General features: G+C 51.5%; 1 protein-coding gene and 1 long non-coding RNA gene across 4 annotated transcripts in view; one reads left to right on the forward strand and one right to left on the reverse strand.

Moving 5' to 3' along the window:
* FBLIM1 (filamin binding LIM protein 1) lies at nt 1–26,052 on the reverse strand. Of its 3 annotated transcripts, none has more exons than XM_043923679.1 (9): nt 25,949–26,052; nt 19,896–19,951; nt 19,196–19,465; nt 13,954–14,144; nt 12,985–13,102; nt 11,317–11,486; nt 8,049–8,227; nt 5,697–5,814; nt 1–1,480 (listed from the first exon to the last, which is right to left on the reverse strand). In XM_043923679.1, exons 3-9 carry the CDS (start codon nt 19,443–19,445, stop codon nt 1,367–1,369), a joined length of 1,140 nt encoding a protein of 379 aa, XP_043779614.1. In that variant the 5' UTR covers nt 19,446–19,465; nt 19,896–19,951; nt 25,949–26,052; the 3' UTR covers nt 1–1,366. The 3 variants fall into 3 exon arrangements, with proteins under 3 accessions (XP_043779614.1, XP_043779613.1, XP_043779615.1); XM_043923678.1 differs by lacking the exon at nt 25,949–26,052 and adding an exon at nt 24,034–24,138; XM_043923680.1 differs by lacking the exon at nt 25,949–26,052 and adding an exon at nt 23,632–23,656.
* LOC122707800 overlaps nt 22,346–27,763 on the forward strand; it is a 12,704-nt gene continuing 7,286 nt past the window's right edge. The window contains exon 1 of the long non-coding RNA XR_006344917.1: nt 22,346–22,732. This is a non-coding gene — a long non-coding RNA (uncharacterized LOC122707800). The remainder of the gene's footprint in view (nt 22,733–27,763) is intronic.

Raw genomic sequence — 27,763 nt, forward strand, 5'->3', positions numbered from 1 at the left:
TTTGAATAGTTATGCATTTATTTTCATGTATAACTAGCACATCAACATGTGACTGTGTGGATATATTGCTTAGTTAGCATAAGACTAAATTGGTAAGCGAGTAAAAAGAAAAAGGATGTTGAGTTAAAGAAAATATTAAGGAAGTGAGAGAACAGGAGGTCCTCATGTGATAAAAATTGTGGAGGTTATGGGAATGCCTGGAGTTTGGGACTCGCTGCTCTAAGCTTCGGGCAAGCAGCTCTGTTCTGGTCTGAAGCCCTTAAGGGGCCCTACACAGAAACCCTCCAGGTACCTGGAGCTCTGAGAATCCTCCTAAGAGCATGTGGTACATTAAGATGACCCCAAGGAGGAAAGCACCTTTTGCTTCGTGTGTTCATGCCCTACAAAATGTCTTAGAAGTTACAAAGCAACAAATGATTTTTTTCTTGAAAGGGAAAAGAATCCTAGAGGTGTGGCCTTGAGTGGGCAGTGGTCACGGGGCAGCCTGGGCTGAAGGGCCTGGGCAGGGGTTGGGGGACACCCCTGTTCCTGTCCTGGAGGAGTGTGTGTGAGTGAGTGTGTGTGTGTGAGCACAGCCCCCATCAAGGCTGCAGGAGGAACACCCAAGGGCTCCTGGGCTCTGCTCCCTGGCAAATAACAGGCACTTAATCTGTGTCTGCAGAATCACTTTTGCACACAGGAGGTGCCAGAAGGCAGGTGGAGGAGTTGCTGACATCGTCCTTGGGTGTCAGCATGTCACCCTTTGTTCCTGCCGCTGCCGTGCAGGCTCATGCCTGGGCCTGAGCCCCATGTCAACATGGCCCCAAGGTGGGAAGGCCGTGCCACCAGGAGGGTCACTATCTTGTACATTTGTGAACAATGGAAGGTATTTCCCCACCTTCCTCCCAAATCCAAAGTATGTTTCTCATCATTTAACCTTCAAATGTTAAAAATAGTGCTTTTTAAAGGACTCTGGGGTTGTACTCTAATATCTAATAGCTCAGCACCCTCAGAGCTCATGGATCATTGCTATGGACACAGGGTGCCCACTGGAGACTCACCCAACTGACCCCTGGAAAGGGAGATTGAGGCCAGTGCTCAAGAGGGGCCAGAGCGGTGGAGGTGGGACCCCCGGGCATGATGCTCACAGTATGAAAGCCTTCTGGTGCCCAGAGGAGAGACAGAACCGCTTAGAGTCTGAAGGGTGCGCTGAGCCGGGAGGAGGCTGGGGCTCAGCGGCTGAAGTGATGGGCGGAGCTGCAAGCTGGTCCCTGTGTGTGGCTTGGAAGGAAAGCATGCCAGAACAGGTCGGGAAGGGACACAGGTTAGGGACGGGCCCGACAAGTGGGCCTATCGTGCAGCCGCAGCCCCCGGCCCGGGGGTGCCCTCAGCAGCACCCCGCAGCACTCCGCTTCACATGGCACGGCTTGCAGAAGAGACGGTTGTTCAGCGGGTAGCAGCCCTGGTCCGTGGGCTCCACAGACAGGAGGACCCTGCAGTCCTGCGGGAACAAGACACATGTGGATGGACCCAGGCCCGAGCCCTGCAGCACGGAGCCCAAGCAGGTGGGACTCGCCAGCATCCATGGAGGAGATTAACTGAATCACCTGAGAGGAGAATCCAGGACACTGGGAGAAGACGGGGCCCTTTGGTGGAGAAGCCTCCTAAGGGATCATGGAAAGGGCTGGAAGGGCCTTAAAAGCCCTCCCTGAGGTCCAGTGAGGGATGGCGTCCACCCCAGGTCACAGCTGGTTCCAGAGATAGGATAAGACCGGGTTTTCAGGCTCAGAGTCCAGGGGTCTTTTTGTTGTTTCACTGTTAACACAGCTTAAACACTGTCACAAACCTTCATCTTTCCAACTTTTAGATCCCCAAAAGATTTTAGAATGAGGTTGGGGATTCGGGGCCCAGACTTTGCTAAATTTACTGTTTTGCCACAAGCCCACACCTCAGCTGGGCCTCACCTGGGCACATGCAGGAAATAACAAGAATGATGAACGTCCAGAGACCCACTCAGGGCGTGGCTGGTGTTCCCCTGAGCCGCACGGATGAGACCAGAAAGGCTGATCTTAGAGACAACTCGGGAGTCACAACCATTCTGATCCAGCTCCGCCAGCTGGGGAGGGCGCCCTCGTGTGTCTCTTCCTTGGAATTGCACCTTGAGTCTCTCAAGGTGACTCTGGGCTATTGAATGCCAGGATCTGTGCTATTCCTAACAGCCACTTGTTTGGCATTCTGAGAGCACCAAGAGCCAAACCTAAAGTCCCAAAGGGGCACATGTGACCTCTTCTAAATTAGAATCAAATGAAGAAACACCTCAACTATGACCAAGTCACAGAGCCTGAGAAGGAGCTGCCAGGTGGCAGAAAGCTGTCAGACCCGGCCCAGAACACAGGGCAAAACCACTTTGTTCATCCTCAGTTTCCTCATCTTAAATGAAGACAGTAACTCCCATATCAAAAGCTCATCATTAGGATTAAATAAGGAGCTTCTCTGCTGGCTCAGAAGGGAAAGAATCTGCTGCAATGCAGGAGACCAGGATTAGATCCCTGGGTTAGGAAGATCCCCTGGAGAAGAGATTGACTACCGCCTCCAGTATTCTTGCCTGGAAAATTCCATGGACAGAAAAGCCTGGTGGGCTACAGCCCATGATGTCGCAAAAAGTCGACATGACTATACGACTAACACTTCCACTTTTCAAGGTGATGTGTATGAAAGCATTTTATATTGAAAAATACTGAGTATGAAAGCGTTGTTACTCTTCTGGCAATTTTAAGAAATAACATGGACCACAATATAGGCAGGAACGGGGAATGCCCTGGCAATCCAGTGGTTAAGACTCTGAGCTTGCACTGCAGGGGGTGTGGGTTCGATCCCTGGTCGAGGAACTAAGATCATAGGCAGCACAGTGCAGCGAAAAAAAAAAGGGCAGGAATGGTGAGAAGAGTGTGGATGGCACCTTGAAACCCACTTCCCTTCCTAGAGAAACAGTATCCACATCTCAGACCACTGCGGTTGAAGCCTTACTTTCTGAAATGCAGCTGCCAGAGTCCAAACTCTGACTCACAGAAGCAGCCTGGGCAACGTTCCCAATAAGCTGACCAAAGAGAAGCAGGGAGGGTTTATTTGCTCACCATCCAGGCCCACGGAAATGCCAGTCACCACTGGACCTAATGTGGGCTATGGCAGGGATAACAGCATCTGAATTTCACCACTGTTCCTTCAAGATGTGTTATCAGCCGAACTTTGAACTATAACCAACACGTCAACATAACTATGAAGCAGTGTGTCAACTTCTTGATTAAACTCTCAGTCACTGTCAGTGAAAATGGCTTCTTGGCTCCAGACCTCTGCGTAAATGTGAGTGAATAAATGTTTGGAATCTCACTGGCTGATTAAGAGATTTGCTCTGTTACAAACTAATACATATAGGACGGATCAACATGGTCTATTGTACAGCACAGAGAACTATATTCAATATTCTGTGATAAACCATAATGGAAAGTGAAAAGTGAAAGTGAAGTCGCTCAGTCGTGTCCGACTCTTTGTGACCCCATAGACTGTAGCCCACCAGGCTCCTCCATCCATGGAATTTTCTAGGCAAGACTATGAAAAAGAACATACATATATATAACTGAATCACTTTGCTGTATAGCAGAAATTAACATAGCACTAGAAATCAACTACACTTCAATTAAAATTTAAAAAAAAAAAGATTTGCTCTGGGAGTCCCCACTTAGGTGATACCTTTGTCATCATCACCAAAACATCAGTGACATGAGGAAGACAGGAAAAGATAAGGGTGGATTCTTAGAGCCTGCCGGCAGGACTGACTATACATAATTTGCAGAGTTTGGGGCAAAATGAAAACGCAGAGTCCCTTATTCAAAAATGAAGAATTTTAAGATGGAGAATTATAAAAAATGACAGCAGAGCTTCAAAGCAAACAGAGGATCCTTCTGAGTGTGAGGTCTGTGCAGCTCCCCAGGCATTTCTTGCTGGAACCGCTGTACCAGCTTCTAACCAGCCTCCCCACTCCCTGCATGGAGCCTGAGGCAGACTCCTTAGCTTGGCACCTGGAGCCCTTTCCTTCTTTCTGGCCTCACTCTATATCCAGCAGTCTACACTCCAGACACAACTAGAAACTTCCACTTCCTCCAATTCTTCAGGCCGTTTGTGCTACAGTAGGATTTCATAGGCCCTTTCTTGCCTCTTTCTGGACTTCTTTTCCCCCTTGGACTATGTGGCAAACTTCTACTCATCCTGCAAGATCCAGGTTAAGTGCTGCCTCCTCTACGAATGCCTTTGAGGGCTTCCCTGGTGGCTCAGAGGTAAAGAATCCGCCTGCCAATGCAGGAGACATGGATTCGAGCCTTGATCTGGGAAGATCCCACATGCCTCAGAGCAACTAAGCCACAACTACTGAGCCTGTGCTCTAGAGCTGGGGAACTGAAACTACTGAGGCACACACCCTAGAACACCCAACTAGAGAAGCCACTGCAATGAGAAGCCCGTGCACCACAATTAGAGAGTAGGCCCCACTGGCCACAACTAGAGGAAAACCCGTGCAGCCAGGAAGACCCAGCAGAGACAAAAATAAACTAGTAAATAAAATTAAGTAAGAGGGCTTTGATTGTACCAGTCTTGATCACTTGACTTAATTACTGCCTTCTTTGCCCCAAAGCGGATTTATACATGCTCTTTCGTAGCACCTTAAAAGGCCATCTGTGGTGTGGGTCTGCCCAGCATTCCTTTTGTCCTTCCTATGGTTGTATCAGGGCTTCCCTGGCAGTTCAGGGGGCTTTCCAGTTGGCTCAGTGGTGAAGAATCCTCCTGCCAATGCAGGAGACACAGGAGATGCGGGTTCAATCCCTGGGTTGGGAAGATCCCCTGGGAGGAGGAAATGCCTACGTACTTCTGTATTCTTGCCTGGAAAATTCTATGGAGCCTGGTGAGCAACAGTCCATGGACTCGAAGAGAGTTGGACACGACTGAGTGATACAATCAATCCCAATGGTTTCATACAGTGCTGCCTCCCTGGCCCCAGAGATTATCAATAACAGCCCCCACCACTGATTGATCCAGAATGGGCCATGTGATCCAAGTTGGGTGAATCAGAGGTCTTGGGACTGTAAGGGATCACTGGATGGGGTTTCTAAGTTGGAAGGATGTAAACCTGAGCCAGCCGTGTATCTCCTGCCCCACAGAGAATGCCAGGGCATAGCGAGAGAAAATGAAGCAAACACCCGCGTAAAGGCAGAACCAAGAGACAGACAGAAAGCCCTATATCATTTGATGTCATCAATGACATCACCACCAAGAACCTTCCTGTTAAGGTCCCCTTTCTTGTAGAAAGCAGGTTGAGTTTGGTTTCTACCATTAACTCAAAGACTAGATTTGTAGTTATTTCCATTCTTATCTGTCTCTGCTATTAGACAGCTTGGGCTAACGATTTTCTTCTTTTTGGCCGCGCCGTGTAGCAAGTGGGGTCTTAGTTCCCCAGCCAGGGATTGAATCTGCACCACTTGCATCGGAAGCTCAGCGTATTAACCACGGGACTGCCCGGGAAGTCTTGGATGGTGAGCAATTTGAGATCAGAGCCCTCACCTGGACTTGTCTCAGCCCAGGGCCTGGCACACAGCAGGCTCTCAACAGGACTCATGTGGTGATTGGACTGGACCAGCTACATCTAATTAAATCAGCACTGTTCCACTCACCTCACACCGGTAGCAATTCTCATGGAAGTTTCTTCCCATGCACTCGATTTTGAAGGCATCCTTCCCATCTCGGGGGATGATGGGATTCTCACAGATGCTGCACACCGGGGCGAACTTCCTAGAGAGAAAGAAACCCAAGCTCAGGAGGCGTTCACACCCACGACCGCAGAAATTAGCTGTCAGAACCTGGGCTGGCTCTGGTTCACCTCCCAGAGCTATTTTGGATCCGTTGCTATGTGACTACACCTGGAGCTACAACCACAAATGCCTGTTTCTTCCTGGCAGGAGCAAATGGAGAGACCTGGGTAATTAGACCCAAGCGTATAATTAGCCCAAGGGAAGGAAGTGACTGAGGAACACTGGAATTTGAGAAAGCAGAGAAATCTCATGTGTGTGTTTTGGGTGAACCCATTTCATTGGTCTTGTATCATAGATCACTGCTTTTTCTTCTTTCCTTTTCGGCTAGGCGCTTCTGTCTCTCCCCTTGGGCAGTGATGGACAAGGCCTCTCGGACATAGGTGTCACCATTGCTCCATACAGTTCTAGCTATGAGGGGAGGCACTGCGGTCTGGGGATTGACAGCAAGGCCCTGAAGTCAGGTCAACGGGGTTTGAATCACAGCTTCCGTACTTACCATCAGGGAGACTTAGGTACAGTGAGTCCCCTACATACAAATGATTTCTGTTCTGAGAGTGTGTTCGTCGGTCCAACAAAGTTATCCAACTAACACAGTTGGTTATAGAATATTATATTATAATAGGTTTATAATACTTTTCACACAAATATGTACATTAAAAACAAACACACAAAATAGGGAAAACATTTTTTAATCTTATGACTGAAAAGTATAGTAGTACATACAACAGCTGGCCTACAGGGGCTGGCATCAAGTGAAGAGGCGAAAAGAGTTACTGAATGGGAGAAGGAAATGGCACCCCCCACTCCAGGAGTCTTGCCTGGAGAGTCCCATGGACAGAGGAGCCTGGCAGGCCACAGTTCATGGGATCGAAAGAGTCGGACATGACTTAGCAACCAAACCATCAAGCAGATAGAGCTAACCTTCTACATCTTGGGATTTAAAATACTAATCCCTCAGCTTTGACTGTGCAGTCCCAGTGCAGTAGGATTTGGGCAGCAAGGCAAGCCCTGATGCCTGCGTGTCTTTGCTGCTCTTAAACCAGCTGAGGCCCCAGCAGAAAAATCTCATGGCTGGGATTGTAGGGAGATGGCAGGATCCATTATGGACAAGCCAGAGAAGTTTGTTTTAAGTGGGAGTGGCATATATGTTTGAAATACTTTAAAATTACTAGAAAAAAAATTTTAAGATTCTAATACTAATATGCTTAATGAGTAAAGGGATGTTTTAAAACTATGAACAAAAAACAAAACAAAACAAAACAAAAAGAGTTACTGAATGCAGGAGGGAGAAGAGGTGGGGGATGGTAGAGCTGAGGGATCGTCAGCAACAGGAGACGGAGCGCAAGCCGCAGTTTCACTCATGCCTGACGATGGCACAGCTTCTGGGGCCTTGCTGGAATCAGATGCATGTTCGCATCTTTGAAGGTTCGTATGTAGGGGACCTACTGTACTTATGTACTGCATGCCTCAGTTGCCACAATTGCGAAAACAGAACCTTTAATAGTGCCTGCCTGTACTAACAGTTTTGAGATTAAATGGCCTAACCCAAGTGGAGTTGCTCAAAAAGAGTTAGCTACATAAAAAGGAACAGAAGTGGGTCATCTGTAGTGATGCGGATGAACCGAGAGCCTGTCACACAGAGGGAAGTGAGTCAAAAAGAGAAAAACAAGTATCGTATATTAACACATATATACGGAATCTAGAAAAATGGTACAGATGAACCTGTTTGCAGGGCAGGAATAGAGACGCAGATGTAGAGAATGGAACTGTGGACAGTGGAGGAAGGACAGGGTGGGATGAATTGAAAGAGTAACACGGACACATATACACTATCATGTGTAAAACAGCTAGCTAGATGGGAAGCCAGTGTCTAGCACAGAGAACTCAACTTGGTGCTCTGTGAGACCTCAGGGGTGGGATGGGGTGGTGGGAGGGAGTCTCTAGAGGGAGGGGATGTATGTATACATACAGCTGATTCACACTGTTGTACAGCTGAAACAGAACACTGTAAAGCAATGATACTCCAATTTAAAAAAAAAGTGTCAGCGGCACACAGGTGGTCACTCAAACACAGGGTATGTGGAACAGGCAGTGGTGGTTTCTGCAGGTCCAGCGATGGCAGGATAGCTCTGACCCAGCCTCCAGCACTCAGGCTCAGCAACTCCACCCCACCCGAGCCCCACGCAGCCCTCCGTGTGCGGTCTCCTCTCCTACCTGTAGAAGTCGTCCAGGCAGTACACCTCATTCTGACTGTCCAGGGCAAAGCTCTCGTCCCCGATGCACCGGGCGCAGGTCACACATGTGAAGCAGGAGGGGTGGAAGGCCTGGCCCAGGGCCCGGATGATGTGTTCCCGGACAACCTCACCACACTTGCCACACTTCTCCAGGGTGTCCTGGGACAGAAGGCCACCACCTCAGAGCCAGCCCGTGGGTGTGCCCCCTCCAAGCCACCAGGGGCACTGGACCAGCTACCCACAGGGGCCCAGGAGGCAGAGGTACAAGAGAGGTGCTCACATTCATGCAATCGGAACCCTAACTACTACCCCTAAACCTCCACGTTGCTTAAAGGGGATCAAGTTTGGCCCTGTATCCCTGGTTTACAGTGAGAAATCCTGCCATGAAGCTATGACTGCATCTTTTTTTTGTGATTAGGAAATGCTCGAGGCCGGGGTCCATGAGGGTCCATAGGAAAAATTTCTCTAAAGCTTCAGAATCAGTAAAAGGCATTCCTAGAGGAACTGTCATGCTTTTTATCTTATGGATGATAAATCTTGAAACTTACCATTTTCCATTTGGCCACTTGGAAGTTTCAGTCCGATTTCATGCTCCACTTTTAGGAATGAGTATAACGATCTTTCACATATTTTTCAAGTTATTTTCATATTATTCAAGTACTAACTTTCCTTGGATCTCATCTCACTTTCTACCTTGATTTCCTCTGTTTTATCAATTTATTTTATATCTCATGGTATTATGTGTGCGTGTCAAGTCACTTCAGTTGTGTTCGACCGTTTGTGACCCTATGGACTATAGCCCTCCAGGATCCTCTGGCCATGGGATTCTCTAGGCAAGAATACTGGAGTGGGTTGCCATGCCCTTCTCCAGGGGATCTTCCTAACCCAGGGATAGAACCTTCTTATGTGTCCTGCATTGGTAAGTGGGTACTTTACCACTAGCGCCACCTGGGAAGCCCTCTCATAGTATTATATGTATCCTTAAAATTTTTTGTGTGTTATTGTGGTAAGAATATCTAATATGAAATCTACCCTCTTAACGAAGTTTTAAGGTGTTCAACATTATTATTGATTACAGTATCATGTGCATTCTATTTTTAAAAAAGTATTTATTTGACTGCGCTGGGTCTTGGTTGGAGCATCTGGGATCTAGTTCCCCAACCAGGGATCAAACCTGGGCCTCCTGCACTGGAAGCATGGAGTCTTGGCCACTGAACCACCAGGGAGGTCTCTATATGTGCATTCTTACAAGCTACCTCAAATCGCTTCTGGAATGAGGCGGGCTGACAAAGAGAGAGGAGAAAGGGGTAGGTATTACTGAGGCAGAGCAAAGGCCTCCCGCTGACTCATCTACCTCTCCTGCATGTCTTTTCCCCCTCCTGGCTGTGCTCCTGTTCATCGTAACCTGATTGCCTCTGGACAGATGTGTCAGGTGGGGGCAGCATTTCCTGCTTCCCCCCTCTACTGGCTGCTGAAGGCCCTCCTGGCTCTGGCTGCTCTCAGCTAAAACCGCACCCTCACCCCTTCTCCCCCCCACTGCTTCACCCCTGCCTGGCTCCACGCTGGGGAAGGGCATAAGGACATCAGAGGAGTCACACTGATGGAGTCAGAGGGTCAGGCTGGGACAGCCTGGCTCCTCTCTCCTCCCATAGCTCCTCGATGCCTGGGATCAGGTCATTCTGAGTTTTCTAAACAGTCCCGACTCCAAATGTTCTAACCCTTCAAATCAGTAGTTTTCAGACTTCAGTGTGTATCAGGATCACTGGAGAGACTTGTTAAAAATGCAGATTGCCAGGGGCAACCAATCTATGAAGACAAGGTGAGGCTGACTGCACCCCCAGGGAGGTATACGGGAGGTCTGTACACCACACGGAGAAATGCCACCACGTGCCACTGGAGAGTTAGCAATTCCAGCACCTTGGCATCCAAACTAGTGCTTCCAGACTACACGTGGTACCCAGAAATGCCCCATCACACCACACCCTGGAACCTTGTGGCTCTAGGTGAGGGAGTGGCAAGACCACAAGCAGGGTCCAGAACCAGCCAGGGCCGGGGCAGGTCACCAGCTCCACCACTGACCAGAGTGTGACAGTGTGACAGGCTGAATGATGCCCCCAAAGGTATCCAGGTCCTAAGCCCTGGAGCCTGTGACTGCCTAGCATGGCAAAAGAGACTTTGCAGGGAATTCCCTGGTGGTCCAGTGGTAAGGACTCAGGACTCCTATGTGGTGCAGGGCAGCCAAAAAAAAAAAAAACACCAGACTTTGCAGGTGTGATTGAGTTAAGGATCTTGGGATGGGGAGGCTCATAGGCTTAGAGAACGAACTTTTTTTCTGGCTGTGCCACACAGTATGTGGGATCTTAGTTCCCCAACCAGGGATCGCACCCATGCCCCGAATTGGAAGCTCGGAATCTTGTTAAGGCTTTTATTAAATGGATTGCCAGGGAAGTCCCTAGAGAATGAACTTAAGGTTCCCAGGGGGAAGGGACAGTAAGGGAGTTTGGGATGGACATGTACACACCTGCTATATTTAAGATGGATAACCAACAAGTACAGCACAGGGAACTCTGCTCAATTTTTATGTGGCAGCCTGGATGGCCAGGGAGCCTGGGGGAGAACAGATACATGAACACGTGTGACTGAGTCCCTTTGTGGTTCACCTGAAACTATCACAACATTGTTAATCGACTATAATCTAATACAAAACAAAAAGTTAAAAGAAAAAAGAAGAGACTTTGCAGGTGTGACTGAGCTAAGGATCTTGGGATGGGGAGATCAACTTGGGTTATCCATATGGGCCCCAAATGTCATCATGAGTATTTAAAAGCGGAAGGCGGAGGGAGACCTGATACAGAGAGAAAAAAGAAACTGATGCAAGATGCCACACTGCTGACTCTGAAGATGGACAAAGGAGCCAAGAAATGCAGCTTTTGGAAGCAGGAAAAGGTGAGAAAGGAATTCTCCCCTAAAGCCTCCGGAGGGAGGAAAACACTGATTCTAACTCAGTGAAACTGATTTTGGACCTTGGACCTCCAGAATCATAAGAGAATAAGTATGTATCGTTTGAAGCCACCAGGTTTGTGGTCATTTGTTACAGCAGTCATAGGAAATGCACACACCTTGGCTGAGTTCCTCTCCGAGCCTCAGCTTCCTCATCTGTAAAATGGGTCACTAGTGCCTACCTCCCCAAATGGTTGTGGGAAAAGAGGTGCTCAGTGCTGGCACCTGGGGGATAGCCCCGGGCTTACCTGGTAGCAGGGTTCACAGAGGGGCCGCCCATCCTTCTGATAGAAGCTCTGCCCGGCCAGCTGGCGGCGGCAGACACGGCATGTGAAGCACTGGGCGTGGTACTGCCTCTTCATGGCCTCTACGGCCAGCTCTCGGGGGGACACAGTCTTGTGGCAGAAGGCACAGATGTCTAGGGTAGAGGAAACACAGGCTGTGGTCTGACCAGCCTGGGAGAACTGTACCCAGTCACCACCCAGGACCTATCTGGAGAGCCAGGTCTCTGCCTCAAACCCCTATAGGCTGTAAGCACAGCTCATGGGGAGGATCATGAGGGACATTAAGAAGGAAGGTGGTGGGCTTTAAAAGGCTAAAATCAAGGTGCTTCCCTGGCAGTACAGTGGTTAAGACTCTGTGCTTCAAATGCTGGGGGCTTGGGTTCAATCCCTGGAGGGGGAACTAAGATCTCACATGCCACACAGTGTGGCCAAAAAAAGAAAAGGCTAAAATTCAGACAGGTAGTGTTAGGACAAATGAATTGCCATCTGCAAAAAAATCAACACAAGACAGAGAGCTCCATCGTGACAGCTTACACCCAGCTAATTCCAAACGTAGCCAAGATTCAAATGTGAAAAGAGGAACCGTAAGAACACTGGAAGAAGCCAGAGAAGAATTCCTTTATAACCTGGGACTAGAGGAGGCCTTGGTACATGGCAGGCACTTAACAGCCATTTATTAAATGAGTAACAGACGGTGCTGGAGAAGCTGTGAGCAGATGGGCACTCGTGACACCGTTGGTGGGAGTGTAGACAGGGATGACCAAAAAGGACAACTTGGCAAAAATATCACAGTGCCTCCTCTTCTGGGAATTTATCTCATGAATGTGCACACGGGCAAAATGACCAGGTGCAACGCAATTCACTCAGCATGACCACCTGAGCACCTGTCCACAGGCAACCAGTTAAATGCGTGTAGTCAGGCCCAGCTAAGGAATACTATGCAGCTGTGAAAATGAACAAGGAAACTCATGTTCTGATGTCGAATGAGTTCTAAGACTGAATGAAGAAAAGAAAGCAAAGTGCAGAACAGTGCAGAGCTTGCTCCTATTTGTGAGGAAGGACATATTTGTATCTGCTTGCATATGCATAAGATACCTCTGAAGGATGTGCACAAGATATTAACAGATTGTCTATCTGGAATGTGCCTTTCTGTGCCTTTTATTTTTATTTATTTTTTTAAAAATTTGTCTCTGTATTTATTTAGCCATGCAGGGTCTTAGATGCGGCATGTAAGATCTTCAGTTGCAGCTTTCAAACTCTTAGTTCTGGCATGTGGGATCAAGTTCCCTGACCAGAGATCGAACCTGGGCTCCCTGCATTGGGAATGCAGAGTCTTAGCCACTGGACCACCAGAGAAGTTCCTTATGCTTTTATTTTGTACTATGTAAGTGTGTTATGTATTCAAAAACTTAAATAGTGAAAAAAATTCAAGGCAAATTTTGCAGATCAATATTTAAATGGATTTTAGTTATAAAGGAAAAAAATGTTAAGGCAGTAGAAATAAAATTGCCTCACAACGATAAGGCCCATTACTGCACTGTGAGCTGGTCCCTGTTCCCCCAGCTGCCCCCGCAAGTCCATGTTGGTCCCACGAGGGCCCCAGGGGGCCACACAGACTCCTTTCGGTCATACCTGTGGAGGCCTCTCTCTCAGGGAAGCCGACAGGCTCTTCTGGCGGGGGCGGCAGCTCCTCCTCTGCGGGCTTGAGATGACTGGGCCGAGGCTGCAGTGGAGGCCCCTCCACCAGGGGCTGTGGGGACAGAGGGGAGAAGAGTCATCCAACAGGGACACCACACAGCTCTGCCCCTCATCTGGTGGCGCCAGGCACAATTAGCCCCCCTCCCCTTTAATAGTCTTTATTTTTAGCTGTGCCTGGTCCTTGCTGTTGCTTGGGCTTTTCTCTAGTTGTAGGGGCGGGGGCTACTCTCTAGTTGCAGCGAGTGGGCCTCTCGTTGTGGTAGCCCGTCCGGCTGCAGAGCCCAAGCTCTAAGGCCCCAGTAGCTGTGGCTCCCAGGCTCCAGAGCACAGGCTCAGTAGCTGGGGTGCACGGGCTTAGCTGCCCCGTGGCATGTGGGACCCTCCTGGACCAAGGATCTCCCGCATTGGCAGGCAGATTCTTCACTGCCGAGCCACCAGGAAAGCCCCCCCATGAACCCCCTGGTACAGAGGCATAAACTGAGGCCAGCTCTCCCAACTCCTTGCTCTGGGTTCCTTCACCCAGTCAATGATACTTCCTTCGGCTTCTAAGGAATCTTCCTGAAGTCACGGTTTCCCTCGGCCTGGAACCCTCCTATGTCTACAATGCCCCTGTCAAGGGCAGAGGGTTAGAGATGGGTTTCCTCTGCAGATGAAGGATTTAGATTAGATGCAGGGGAATGTCCTCCTCAGAGCTGATGGAGGTACTGAAGTGGAAAGGGTGTGGCATCCCTTCTCCAGGGATCTTGAAAAACACATCCAACTTTTACCAGCCTGAAAGAGCTTTGAAAAGGGACTGAGTCGGAGAAGGGACCTAACAACCTCCAGGCTTAAAATCTTGAAAGCCCCCGCCCCTCCCTCCTTTGACCCGTGGAGCTCCATCAGGTACCAGGGGGTTGGCAGTACCTGTGGCGGGGGTGGGGGTGGGGGCAGGTGCAACTGCTCTAAGTCTGAAATGAGTGACGCCCCCATCGCGGAGGGGGGCTCTTCGTCAGGAGGGGGCAGGTCCGCTGGAGGGGGCGGAGGCGGAGGTGGGAGGAGGTCCAGGTCTGGAAGTGCATCGTCAACATCCAGGGGCGGAGGAGGAAGCGAACACCCTGCAACCAGAGGGAGCGAACGGGTTGGCCAGCGTCTCCGCAGGTGCACAGAAGAGGTGACACTTACCCAGGAGGCGGGGCAGCATGGTGGCTGAGGGCTCAGGTCCAGTGTCACGCAGACCTGGGTTCCAGCTCTGACCCCACCACTGACATGCTGGGTGTCCTTAAGCAAGAAACCATCTCTCTGAGCCTCAGTTTGCTCAACTGGGACATGGAAATCTCAATCGCTTAGGGTGGTTCATGAGGATTAAGTAAAATGATGCAGGTAAGGGCTTGGCATGTGGCCCAGGCTCAGAAAACAGTGGCTGCCAAAGCCTTTCATAACAAGCCTCCCCCAGCAGGGTGCCGAGCACTGGAAACCCCATGAGAAGGGCTTGGTCAAATGTAAGCAAAACCAGCCCCTAAGATGGTGGTTCTCAAGGTGTCACTCCTGGGCCGGCAGCAGTGGCATCACCTGGGACCTTGTTAGAAACACAACTTCTCAGCCCACCACGGAGCTGCAGAATCAGACGCTCTGGGGCAGCACCTGGTCATGGGGTGTTTAGGAAGCCCTCCAAGTGACGCTGACGCCACTCAAGGTTGGGAACCATTGCCTAGTTACATAACAGACTCAGGTAATGACTATCAGGTGTTGAAAGTATCAAGGGGACAACAGTAGGTAGGGAACTTTCCAGAGAAGCTGCTCAACTATCACCATCACCACCCGAACCCACCGATAACCCCCAGCAGACATCAGAGGTCTTCTGACTTGTGTTACCTATCAGAAGGGACAGGTGCCATTGATGAAACGACCTTACAAAAAAATAAAAACAAAAAACACCCAAAGGAATTCCGTGGAAGGCCAGTGTCTAGGGCTCCGTGATTCCACTGCAGGGGACACAGGTTCGATCCCTGCTTGGGGAGCTAAGATCCTGCATGCAGCATGGTGTGGCCAAAAAAAAAAGTAAGGGGGAACAGGGAGACAAGTTGGATGAGACCACACAGGGACCCAAAAGAACCAGTCAGCATACAGGACATTCTACAGAAATGGACTGTTTTTGCAGGAAATTAAGGGCATGGAGAGATCAAGAGAGGGGATGTCCCTAGAATTAAGAGATTTATATAATGTATAGATCTGTGCTGTCCAGTGCAGAAGCCACCAGCCACATGTGGCTATTGAAATGCGCTTAGTACTAAAAAAAAGAATGTACAATATCTCATTGATAAAAATAATATCTTTTTACTTTTTTCAGCATGGATACTAGAAAAATTTCAATTACATAAGAGGTTTGCATTTGTGACTTGCATGATATTTTATTGGCCAGCACGGCTATGGACCTCACTTGGGTTCTAATTCAAAGGATTAATCATCTCATTTAATTCCCCTCATTTTGCAGACAAGGGAAAGCTAAAGCATGTCAATTATGGACAGACTATTAGATAATCCTAAGGCATTCCTGTTGATTTTGTTATGTATTGCTTGGGCTTGAGGTTATGTAAGAAAACAACCATTCTTACCATATGTAAGAATGTGGGGCTGAAATGACTTGATTATTGGCATTTCCTTTAAATACTTCACAAGAGAAAAAAAAAGGAACAGATAGAAACAAATGTGGCCAGATCTCAGTAACTGCTGAAACCACATGTGGGGTATACAGGGCTGCTTGTACTGTTTTCCTTGTTGTTTAATTACTAAATTGTATCTGACTCTTATACTCATAATAGTGTAACCTCCACCCCTCCAGGTTGTCCTGACAAGGGGCTGCCCAACTCCCTAGGACTCCTCCTGGAACTCCACCTGGAGTGGAGGACTGTGTCCATTGCCACCCTCAGGGTGAGTGCTATTAACAGTGCCCTGGGACAAAGAGCATGGAGGCACTCTGCCCACCTCCTATCATGGCGGCATGAGGTCAGCCAGGCTCCAGCGAGGTCAGACCACCCTAAACACCTAGGGAAAGCAGGCAGAAAAGGTTTGAAACCCGGCTGCCTGAAGGCCTGGGCTCTGGTCCCATTTCCTGCATGTTCGCTGAGGCACCTCTCTGGCTTCAGGTTTCCCACCCATTCGACAAAGATAAGCCCTCTCTGTTCTCTCAAGGGCTACACAGATGGAAAGCTTGTTCTAGACCTCTGGGTCGGCCCCAGAATCACCTAGGGGCTTTTCCAAAAGCCAAAGGCTGGGCCCCACCCCAGCGCTTCAGATTCAGCAGGTTTGGAGTAAGTTTTGGGAATTGACATTTTTGAAATGACACTGAATTTACACTAGAATTTACATTTCCCAGGTGATGCCGATGCTGCAGGTTCAAAGGCCACACTTTGAGAACTACTCATCTGCAAGTCTTACCTGCTGACGAGATATTCATTCTCTAAGTGTGGTCCCCAGGCCAGAGCATCAGCATTACCTGGAAACATGTAAGGAATGCAAATTCTTGGGCCCCACTGCAGACTTGCTGAATCAGGAAGGCCCAGGGTGGGGCTCAGCTGGCTGGGTTGGAACAAGCCCCCGGGAGATGCTGAGGCTGCTAAAGTGTGAGAATCTGTGCTACGTGAGCTGACTGAGTCAAGAACCAGGTCATGGAGAGACAGCAGAAGCACTGAGGCCTCTCCCAAATGCCTGAGGTTCTCAACATTTGGCTGTGAAGGGTGGGCAGGTCCCAGCCAGGGCAGGAATTCAAGAGAGGGAGAGGGGAGACTTCTGCCAGGATGAAAGGGTTCAAGAAATGCTGGTGGGTTCCTGAGGGGACAGGGCTTCCCTTGTGGTTCAGCTGGTAAAGAATCCGCCTGCAATGCGGGAGGCCTGGGTTCGATTTCTGAGTTGGGAAGATCCTCTGCAGAAGGGAAAGGCTACCCACTCCAATATTCTGGCCTGGAGAATTCCATGGATTGTATAGTCCACGGGGTGGTAAAAAGTCAGACACGACTGAGTGACTTTCATTCATTCCCGCGGGGACAAGCATAGGTCAGGTGTGAGTTGACGGCCTGCTGTAGAGCTGGTTTTAAGCAGAGGGTAGGCCCCCAGAGCCCACCTCTGTGTTTTGTGGTCACACTTATGACTTCTGCTCACCTAGAACTTCTTACTCCAAGCAGGGCTGAGCCCCAAGATTGCCAAGTTAGCCAGCAACACGGCTAACTAGCCACTGTAAGTCTATCCCCCAACTGAGGAAGGTCTGGTCAGGTTTTGCAACCACACTCCCAGGATCTTCTGCCTATAATTCTGATAAGTCATGAATACATCCCAGAAGATTTGGCATTTTGGCATCTAAACTCTATTTCCTAGGCTCCCCCTCTCCTACCCAGAAGGAACATATTTTTTTTTCATTGGATCAATGTCCTGAGGTGTGAATTTTGGTCATCATGGTCCAGGTTCTTCTATACAAGACTTCCCTGGTGGTCCAGTGGTTAGGACTCAAGGCATTCATTGCCAGGGCTTTGATTCCATCCCTGGTTTGGGAACTAAGATGCCCCAAGCTGCGAGGGATGGCCAAAAAGAAAAACGAGAAGTAGCAGAAGGATATTCTTGGCATGCGTGGTTAGGAAGGAAAGATCACTTTAGGAGGCTACATTATAACGAAGCAGCATGTTATACAAATATCCAAGTACTCTTATGTGTGTTCATGTGTGGTCCCTTCTCCTGCCTGTGTTTGGCTTCCTATAACAGACATTTCCTTTTGGTCTCTGGGGATTCTCTGGTGACCAGATGGTAAAGAATCCACCTGCAATGCAGGAGATCCAGGTTTGAACCCTGGGTCAGGAAGATCCCGTGGAGAAGGGAATGTCTACCTACTCTAGTATTCTTGCCTGGAGAATTCCATGGGTAGAGGAGCCTGGTGGGCAATCATGGGGTTGCAAAGAGTCAGAAAAGACTCAGCAAAGAACACCTTCACTTTTTCACTTTCTGGTCTCAAGGTGGTTTCCATGGTGATGGATGCACAAGGCTTCCTTAGCCTTGCTCTGGAACAGCAGGGCACCTGACTAGGCACCCGAGGACTCCAACATTAAGCCTCTCACTGCCTCCTTGTTCCAACTGGTGCCCTTCAGACGGGCAGCTGCCTCAGGCCCCGAGGTCGTCATCCTTCCTTGCTACTCTCCAATAGCTGATATTTCACATCACATTTGCTCGTTGTTGTTCAGTTGCTAAGTCTTGTTAGACTCTTTGTGATTGCATGGACAGTAGCCTGCCAGGCTCCTCTGTCCATGGGATTTCCCAGGCAAGAATACTGGGGTAAGGTTGACATTTCCTTCTCTAGGGGATCTTCCTGGACCAGGGATCGAACCCTTGTCTCCTGCATTAGCAGGCAGATTCTTTACCACTGAGCCGCCAGGGAAGCCCATTCACATCACATACATGACCAAATTTCCAACCCCCAGAGGAAGAAACTGAAGTTTAGAGGAGGAAACTGCTTGCCTAAGATCACACAGCAAGTGGATGAAGAGCTCAACAAAGGACAAAACTACCTCTCAGTTCCTTCAACTTACCAAATTCATCCCTGCCTCAGGGCCTTTGCACTAACTGTTCCCATTTCCCTTCTAGCTCTATAGTGTCCTTAAGTCTTAACTGAGCTGAGATGTTACCTTCTTGGAGAAGCCATCCTGTTTACCCCATAAAAAGTTGCACCTCCCCAACTCTTTACTGTGTTTAATTCTGAAATAGTATTTGTGTCTTTCTGATATGATATTTTGTTTTTACTATGTTTCCCCCACTAGGATGTAAGTTTTATCCCTAGTGTCTGGCTCCGAATAATAAACAGTAGGTATTCAGCACTTTCTACATGGCAGGTCCTGGGAGCAACACTTTCCATATGTGTTAATTCATCTAAATCCTCACAAGGACCCTTTGAGGTGGCTACTATCATTATTTCTATTTTACAGATTGAGAAACCGAGGAACAGAGAGGTTAAGTGGCCTGCCAAAGTCACACAGCCAATAAGTAGAGGAGTCAGGATTCAAACCCAGTCAGGTGGATTCCAGAGTCAGCCTGGAACACAGTAGATGCTCAGTGAATGACCTGAGAGCCTGCCCTTCCCTCCCCATTTCAAGGCTGCCTCTAAGCCAGTCTCCCAGTCTCACCCTCTTACCTCCATTGGAGAGCTGAGGTGGACCAGCTGGCCCTGGGGCTGCAGCCCTCCCAGGGGGCGTCCAGGAACGGAGCTTTCCCACTGAGCCAGCCCCGGGAGCATTCGTGGGGGCAGGAGATTCCCAGGGGCGGCCAGGCCGGGCCTCACAAGCTGCTCGCCTCACCTCCTCAACCACGGCCTCATCTCGACGTGGGGGCGCCAGGGTGATAAAGACAGACGAGGCGACCCTCTTCTCAGGCTTGGAGGCCATTGTTTCAGCTTCTGGTGGGGCTGAGGACAGAGTGGGCCTCAGGCTTGGCCAGCATTCAGGGCCTGGCAGGAGTGGGGTGGGCAGGGGCGCACCACCTGGACACCAGACACCCCTAGGGCAAGGAGCCTCCCTCTCCGAACAAGACAGGAGCAGCCACCCACGGTGCCAGCACCCCACCCAGCCACACAAGGGGTGGCAGATGTCCCCCAGGGAAGGGCAGGTGCCCACCAGGTGACCTGGCCACAGAGGGGGACCCAGCAGTCCTGACCGCCCATCCCCCAACCTGCACACCTGGTGGAACAAAGGGCAGCCCTGCCCTGCTCACTGCACCAATGATTAATTTCCCTTCTCCAAGGAGCGTGAGGGAGGGGCCGCTCTCCAGCTCCCCACCCTCGGCACTACTGACTGCCAGGCCCAGCCCAGGGCCGCACCCCGAACTACCTCCCTCACCTGGGATCTGGATTTTCCTAGGAAGGCTGAGGTCCCCAACGTCCAGGCCAGCTCCACTGTGGGAGGGAGACAGGGTGAATCAACGGTTAGAACATCAGCGCTGGATTCCAGGAGGCAACGGGGACAGATGAACCATCAGAGCCACCGTTTACCAAGGCCTATCCTGTGCCAGCCCTGCCCTAAGCACTTTCCGCCCATTAACTCACACACCTCCCACGGATGCAGCGGGAAAAGCACTGTTACCATCCCTGTCTTACAGATGAGGAAGCCCAGAGGAAGAAGTGGAAGTCATTCATTCAGGGTCATGCAGCAGGGAGCTTGGGATCTGAACCCAGAGCCCATGCTCCTGGCCACCTGGCTCTGCTGCCCTCTCCCGACCCAGCTCAGAAACCAGCATCCTGTGCTCAGCCCTCAGCCTCCACATCCAATCAGCTCTTAATCCTGTGGCCAGAATCTCTCCTGCTCTCATCTCCAGAGTCATGCCCTGGTTCAGGCAAAGGGGTGAGTGCCTCAAGAATCTCCAATCCTGCCTCTGGAGTGATCTTTCTGGAGCATCAATCTGTTTCTTCTCTACTCAAAAGGCTTCCATGGCTCCCTACTACCTTCAAAATAAAGTCCAAATTCCCCTGGCCTCAACCTATTTTTTACCACCTTGGACCATGCACCCTTCCTGGACCATCTTTCTCCCTTACTTGCCCTGGCATGTTCCTACCATCTGTCTTTCCTGCCCAGTGCAGGGTAAATTCCAGTTTTTCCTTAGAAGCCCAGCGCAAACATCACCTCCTCCCTGAAGCGTCCCCTGATTTCCTACTTGAGGGTAGTTGTCTACTCCACAGGGCAATGACAGCCCATCACAGGCCACGCTGGCTCACCATCATGTCTGCCCACTCCCTAGAAGTGACCTCATATGCTTACAACTGCATCATCTGTAGTCTTTGCATGACCCAAGTCCAGCTCACAGGAGACATAAAGCATGGATCTGGGAGCAAGGCAGCATCTGGACCAGGGAGAGTGCACTTTCCTTCTCTCTGGTGGTTCCTGCCAAGAGTAGGCTCTGGGGCCAGGGATGAGGTGGGGTCATGGGGTGGGGCAAGTTGTCCACATTCAGCTCTAGAGTTCTTACTGGTCACCCAGGGCTTGTGCCCAGGGAAGGAATTGTCCTTTTTCTATCTTATTCTCCATATGGGCCACCCTGACTCAGCCCCAAAGGCTGGCCCACAGGGACTCTAATGACCTGGAGCCTGAGTGGCCACTCAAAGGCCTCCCTCCACCAGCTGCTGTGGACTCCTGGAGACTGATGGAGAATAGTAATAATATACGTTCCTAAATTCCCTTTAAATTGATTTATCTTTGATTAAAATGTGTAGCTCATTCTGATAATAAAATATCTGTTTTGAAAAAGAAAGCAATATAGGAATAAAACTTCTAAAGTTCTTGTGAAGTACTTCTCTTTTGTTTCTTGTTTTGTACGTGATGTTTGGAAGTACATATGCTTCTGTTGGCTGTCCTCCTCTTCGGCTTCATACTTTGTTACAAGTTTAAGTATCTATTTTTGCAAACAAGTTTCAAAGTGCATCTAAGGTTTAAATACAAGAACAAGGGCACCCACTGATAAAGTGCTTGCCCTGTGCCAGGCATTGCCACCAGTGCTTACTGAGCCTTCAAAGTCACATAATTCTTGGGACAGTCCAGTGGTTAAGACTCAAATCCCACACACCCTTCATGCACAGCACAGCCAAAATAATAGTAAAAATAATTATAAAACAATACATTAAAAAGACACTTGATTCTTAACACATATTGCTATGCCCCCACTTCATTTTTTTTTTTTTAAATATTTATTTATTTATTTGCACCAGGTCTTTACTTGCGGCATACAAACTCTTTAGTTGTGGCATGTGGGATCTAGTTCCCTGACCAGGGATTGAACCCGGGTCCCCTGCACTGGGAGCATGGAGTCTTAGCCACTGGACCACCAGGGAAGTCCCCCCACTTCATTTTTTAAAATATTTAGTTGTCTACAGTGAGTCTTAGTTGTGGCCTGCATGGCGTGTCACACGTGGGATGAACCGCGGGGCCCCTGCATTGAAAGGATGAAGTTTTAGCCACTGGACCATCAGGGAAGTCCTGCCCCCACTGTATAGATGAGGCCAGGTGAGGCCCCAAGCAAGAAGTTGGAGACCTGGAATTCTAACAGAGCAGGATCCAACCTGGAAGTCCAGGGGGTATCTTTGGGCCTGAGAGGTCACATTTTTTTCCCCTGAATGATTCAGGGTGGGTGGAGGTGGGGAGGCAAAATCTCCAGGCCTGTTCTTACACAAAATGGCTCAATCCAGACTAATTATCAGATGGCCAGTAAACTCTGGGCTCATCCCCGGAGGCTGCCGAGGGTGCCTTCTCCGCCTCCCTCCCATCATGCCCTGAACCCCACTCTACCCCAGAACAGCCCTCCGGGAAATCAGATCTGCTGGCTTCTCAGAAAATGTCCAGGATGAACATCCCAGCACTGAAGCCAGATGTTCACAGCTGGGCAGCACTCCCCACTCCCACCCCCCCCCCCCCCAACCAACCCAGGCCTATCCCTTCCCAGCGCTTCCAACAGGGACTTCAGGCCCCAGGGGAAGGGGCCGAGCTAGGGATTTTCAAAGCCCTGTCAGTCAGACCCAAGCAGGAAAGGGAGCCAAGGCTCCCCTCGGGTCCCAATGCCCCCCAGGTCACCCTGGAGCGGGGGTGTGTGAGAAAGCTCCCTGCGGGGCAGCCTCCCAGCCAGCCCTGCCCCGGGGGACCCTCTGCCGCCACCCTTCCTCCCCCAGAGGACCAATGTGAGATCCAGTTGGGTAAGCGGAGAAAGTGGAAACAAAGGGAAGGAAAGTCATTTCCTGTTAAGAGGAAGGAAGGAGGCTGAGATCCAGTCACCCACCCAGCCCAGCTTTAGGCTGCAGCCCAGGGCAGGGGCAGGGCTGGCTGACCCAGAGGGCCTCCAGGGATGGGGGTAGTCCCTGACCAGGGTCCCTGTCCCTGGTCCTACTCCTCCCAAACCCTCTGGGACCACCTCTAAGCTGTGCTCTCCAGTACTCCGAGAAAGCAGCCGAGGCTTGGTTGGGAGTTAAATTGCAGGCAGTGGGAGTGAAACTGAGCCCCCTCTCCCGGCCCTGCAGGGAGACCTTGCAGCCTGGGACAGAAGGGCCTCCCCCTCTCCCACCCCAGGGAAGTGGAGGAGGTACACAGGGCTGAGTTCATCCCCAACCCCACCTCTTTCCTGCTGGGCCACCCTAAGGAGGTCACTGAACCTCTCTGGGCCTCTGTTATTTCAAAAAGTGGAAATAATGAGGTCTTTCTGGAAGGGTAGCTGAGAGGATAAAAGAGGGGTGCTCAAGATCTTGGTACTGGGTAGGTGCCAAGAGAAAGCCTGACGGTTATTCAGTACCTCAGGCGAGAGGCGGAACCCCAGGGGGCGCCTGAGAAGACCAGGACTTGGCTTCCATCAATGTGAAGTAGAGGGATCTGGGCGCTGCCCAGCCTCTCGGCGGGGTCCTCAGAATCTGGGCTGGAGGACTCAGGCCAGGGTGCCCCAGGCACACACCCTGGGGATAGCTCAGTCCCACCCCTTCCCAGCACCGCCCCCCCCCCCCCCCCCCACCCCCGAGGATCTGAGGCCCAGAGAGGGGCAGTTCCGCGGCCCCTGCTGCCCCTCGCCTAAGCCCGGCTGGGGAAAGGGGCCCAGAGCTTCCCGGACCTTCGGAAACCCGGCGCCCTCGCTCAAGCACCCCGGCGGGGCGGCTGGCCGGGTCACGGTGGGGCGCCGCCGGGGACTTTAATTCGATCCATGTGCGGGACGCTGTCCTCTTTGTGCGGGAGCTTCCGCCCTGCTTCCATCCCTCCTCTCCGCGTGCCGCTCCCGGGCAGGGACACCCGCGCTACCTCCAGACCTGCCCTCCCTCCGCTCTGGGAACAGAGACCCGCACCCCCGGCCCGCAGTCCCGCGGGCCCCCCTGGAAGCGCCGGAGCTGGGGTCCGGGCGGGGGCGCGGGGTTGCGCGCCTGCCAGGGGCTGCCCGCGCTGTCACCTGTGTGTAGCCGGGGGCGCGGGCGGCAGGACGGGACCCCCACCCCACCCCGCCCCGCTCCGCTCCGCTTACCTGAGCCGCCCGCGCCCCCGGCGGCTCCGGTCCGTCACCCGAGCGAGCAGAGCCAGGAGCGGCGCGGCGCCTCCCGCCCCCTCCGCCCTCCCCGCCCCCTCGGCTCCCTCCGCCCCGCCGCCCCGGCCGCCTTACCATAAAAGGTGAAGCTTGGGGGGAGGGGACCCGGGATTCCCGCCGGGCGGAAGCGGCCCCTACCTGCCCCCCCCCCACCTGCCCGGCCGCGCCCCGCGCCGCCCCCTCCCCGCTCCCTTTGTTCCCTCGACCCCTCCTCCCTTCCCCTTGGCCCAGGCCTGGAGGGTGGGCGGCCTCCTTGGGTGCCCACTCTCCTCGTCCTTTGTGAACCCAGAGTGGTCCTCCCCCAACCCCCTCCCCGAGGTCACCTGGGGTGGTGGCCCTACCAGTTTGGCCTGGGATCTCCCAAGGTCTTAGGGGTCAGGTGGGACCTGGATTCCCTGGACATTCACTAATCTTGTGACACTTCGCAGTCACTCCACCTTCTTGAGCCTCAGTTTCTTCGCCTCTAAAATGGGGCTAATGACCTGTCTGGACCCTAACACCTTCTGCACGTGGGTCCCAGAGTCCTGGGGGGACAGGATCCTCTGGGAGGCCTGGCAGACAGGGCCTTGCTGGCAATCAGGTCACCCGGTTTGCCACGCTGGGCCGTATCCGACCCCGCTACCTCTCCCACCTCCTGCTCCCCCACCCTCCAAACGTGGAACGGGGAGGGAGAAGCCCAGCCTGGGCTCTGGGGCAGGAGATGGAGCCTGGATGGGCCGCCTGAGTCCCTGGAGGCCCAGGGAACGTTGCTGGGAAAAGGAATCTGGGTCTGATTCAGAGGCAAACAGATTGTTCTTTTGATTAAAGCCACAGTGGCAGAGGCCAGAGGAGTGCTGGACTCCGCGCCATCTGCAGGGAGGCCAGGCAGGGTCTGGCTCTCCTCTGTGGGCCCAAAGCTGCAGTCATGCTGCTGGCCGAGCGCTCTGGGGCTGTTTTTGGGGGCGTCATGCTTCTGGGGGCTGGGTGGGGGTGCTGAACATCCTGTCCTGTGCTCGTCTTCCTCCCCCACCCTGCCTCCCTAAATCCCTCACTCATATTTGGTCACCTCTCCCATCCCCCTCAGCATCCCTTTTTTCATTCCGTCCTCACAGCCAGTCCTAATAACAACAGTAGTAACAGTAGCCGCTGTTCATAGGGCTATCTGATGCTCAGCCTGCCGACCTTTCCATTTAATTCCCAGGAGACCCTATGGGAAAAGGCTGATTATTCCTGCTTCACAGATGAGGAAACTGAGGCAGAGAGAGGCTCAAGGCCAACACAAGAGACAAATAGCAGAGCTGGATTCTAACCCACAGCAGTGGGTGCCCCTGGGTACACACACTGCCCTGCAGGTCCCAGGGGCTTCCACCCTTCAAGATGCAAAGACAGGTGACTCCTCTTTTCAGCAGAGGGAGACTTGCATTCAAGGCTGCCTGAGCCTGTGGTCAGGTTCATTCCCCTGCTTGGCAAGGTTACCTCCCTTTGCAAGCACCCCTTGGAACAAGATCTCTATACCTTCCCCAGGAGGAAGGAAGAAACCACTGGATGCCAGCCATGGGAAGGACCCTAAGGAAGAAAGTTTGATCCAGAGGTTTTCAGACACTTTAGCCATAGAACTCCCTTTTAAAGTGCATTGTGACTCAGAAGCTTATTTAAAGCAAATAAAAATGTTGCTCCCCCCACACACACCTCCATGATACCTCCCCTGAGCACCTCCAGGTGGGACAGTGAGGCACCGAAGGGTTGATGTGGGGCCTAAGGTCTCACTGACTCCAAGCAGGATCTAAGCCTTCCCACACCTGCTCTGAGCTAAGACTGACTGGCTTGGAAGAGGGCAGGTGCAAGGGGAACGTGGGGTCCAGCTGCTGCCACTTACCGACTGTCCAGCACCTCTTTCCCACCTCTGCCGCTGCTCCTGGGGGAAGAAGAGTGTCCCGGACAAGGGACTCCAGCACCAGCCCCGGTGTCGGTGTCACCTCGGCAGGTGCCCGGCTTCCTGCAATGGAAACCCAGGAAGTGCACTGGATAAGAACACACGCCCTTTGTCTGCCAGCTCAGAGGCTCTGCTCTCCTCCTCCTGTCCTGCCAGCCTGGAGCAGCTTTCTCCTAAGCCACTGAGCAAAAAAGATTCAATCTATCATGGTCACGACAGCTGAGACCCTATAGAAGAACTATATACACTGGAAGAACTGATGCCGAAGCTCCAATACTTTGGCCACCTGATGCAGAGAGCTGCCTCATTGGAAAAGACCCTGACATTGGGAAAGATTGAGGGCAAAAGGAGAAGGGGACGATAGAGGATAAGATGATTGGATAGCATTACTGACTCAATGGATGTGAGTCTGAGCAAACTCCACGAGATGGTAAAGGACAGGGAAGCCTGGTGTGCTGCAGTCCGTGGAGTCACAAAGAGTCAGAAATGACTGAGAGCCTGAACAACAAGCTGAGACCCTGGATGCAGGGGAGGCGGGCGAGAGGTTGGAGAGTAAGATCTAGGGCAGTGGGGACATTTGCTGCTGTCCAGTCTGCTGGGGAACACGGCACCTCCTACCCAAAGAGGAGTTGAGCACCTACTGTGTGCTCAGCTCGAGTCGTGGAGCCCATGAGAATCAAGTCAGATGTAATCAGTCCTGGTATTCACAGGGGCTTCCCTGGTGGCTCAGATGGTAAAGAATCCGCCTGCAATGTGGGAGACCTGGGTTTTATCCCTGGCTTGGGAAGATCCCCTGGAGGAGGGCATGGCAACTCACTTCAGTATTCTTGCCTGGAGAATCCCCATGGACAGAGGAGCCTGGTGGGCTACAGTCCATGAGGTCACAAAGAGTCGGACACGACTGAGTAACTAAGCATAGCATAGAACAGTATCCACAGGGGAGATCAGTGCATAACAATCTTTTTGTTTGTTTGTTTTGGCTGTACCACGCAGCTTGTGGGATCTTAGTTCCCCGACAAGGGATTGAACCCTGGCCACTGCAGTTAAAGCACCTAGTCCTAAGCACTGGACCGCCAGGAAATTCCCAACAAAAATTAATACGATGATTACCAGTGGTGATGTGTGCTATATAGGAATGAGCAAGAGGCTAAGACAGAGTAAGGGGTGTAGGTGGGAGTAGGCCAGGCCTCTCTGGGGGATAACATTTAAGCTGAGATGAGGAGGAACCAGCCACAAGAGGAACAGGGGAGGACATTCCAGGGAGAGGAAGGCAGTAAGAAAAACACAGGCTTCGAGGTCAGACTTAGGCTTAACTCCCGGCTCTCTGGTGCTGGCTGTGATCATGGACAAGTTCCTCCCTTCTCCAAGGCCCTGTTTCCTCACCTGTAACATGGGGCAGCTGGACTGGACATCCTTGGGTGGGGACATGAATGCTTCCCTTTGCAGAGCTGCTGGGGACAAGGCAGCCCAGGGCCCGGCCCAGAGTTGCTGTCCCACCAGTAGTCGTGTTGGCTGTTCCCACATAACGCTTGCCTGATTTCCAGAACGCTCAGCTCACAGGGTCCCTTTGCTCTGAAGCTAGGCCTGAGAACAGTGACAAGCCTGGGGAGAGTGACATGGAGCTGTCCTCCCTGCTCTGATTCTCCTCTGGAGCTCGCTAAGCTGCAGCCCCCAGGGAGCCAGAGACCCCAGGGAAGGAAAGTATCCTTTGGTCCAATTGCCTTTCCCCTTGATAGGCTCAAGGTGGGCCAGGCCAGA

The sequence above is a fragment of the Cervus elaphus genome, chromosome 14 (assembly GCF_910594005.1).
Source record: "Cervus elaphus chromosome 14, mCerEla1.1, whole genome shotgun sequence".
Lineage (NCBI taxonomy): Eukaryota > Metazoa > Chordata > Mammalia > Artiodactyla > Cervidae > Cervus > Cervus elaphus.

What these genes read in the sequence shown, in the direction of transcription:
- FBLIM1 (XM_043923679.1), bottom strand. Translation starts at nt 19,445, where the DNA reads ATGGCCTCCAAGCCTGAGAAGAGGGTCGCCTCGTCTGTCTTTATCACC. An exon ending in CACCCCCACCCCCGCCACAG is followed by an intron (nt 13,103 to 13,953) that starts GTACTGCCAACC and finishes CTGTCCCCACAG; the next exon opens with CCCCTGGTGGAGGGGCCTCC. An exon ending in AGAATTGCTACCGGTGTGAG is followed by an intron (nt 1,481 to 5,696) that starts GTGAGTGGAACA and finishes TTGTTCCCGCAG; the next exon opens with GACTGCAGGGTCCTCCTGTC.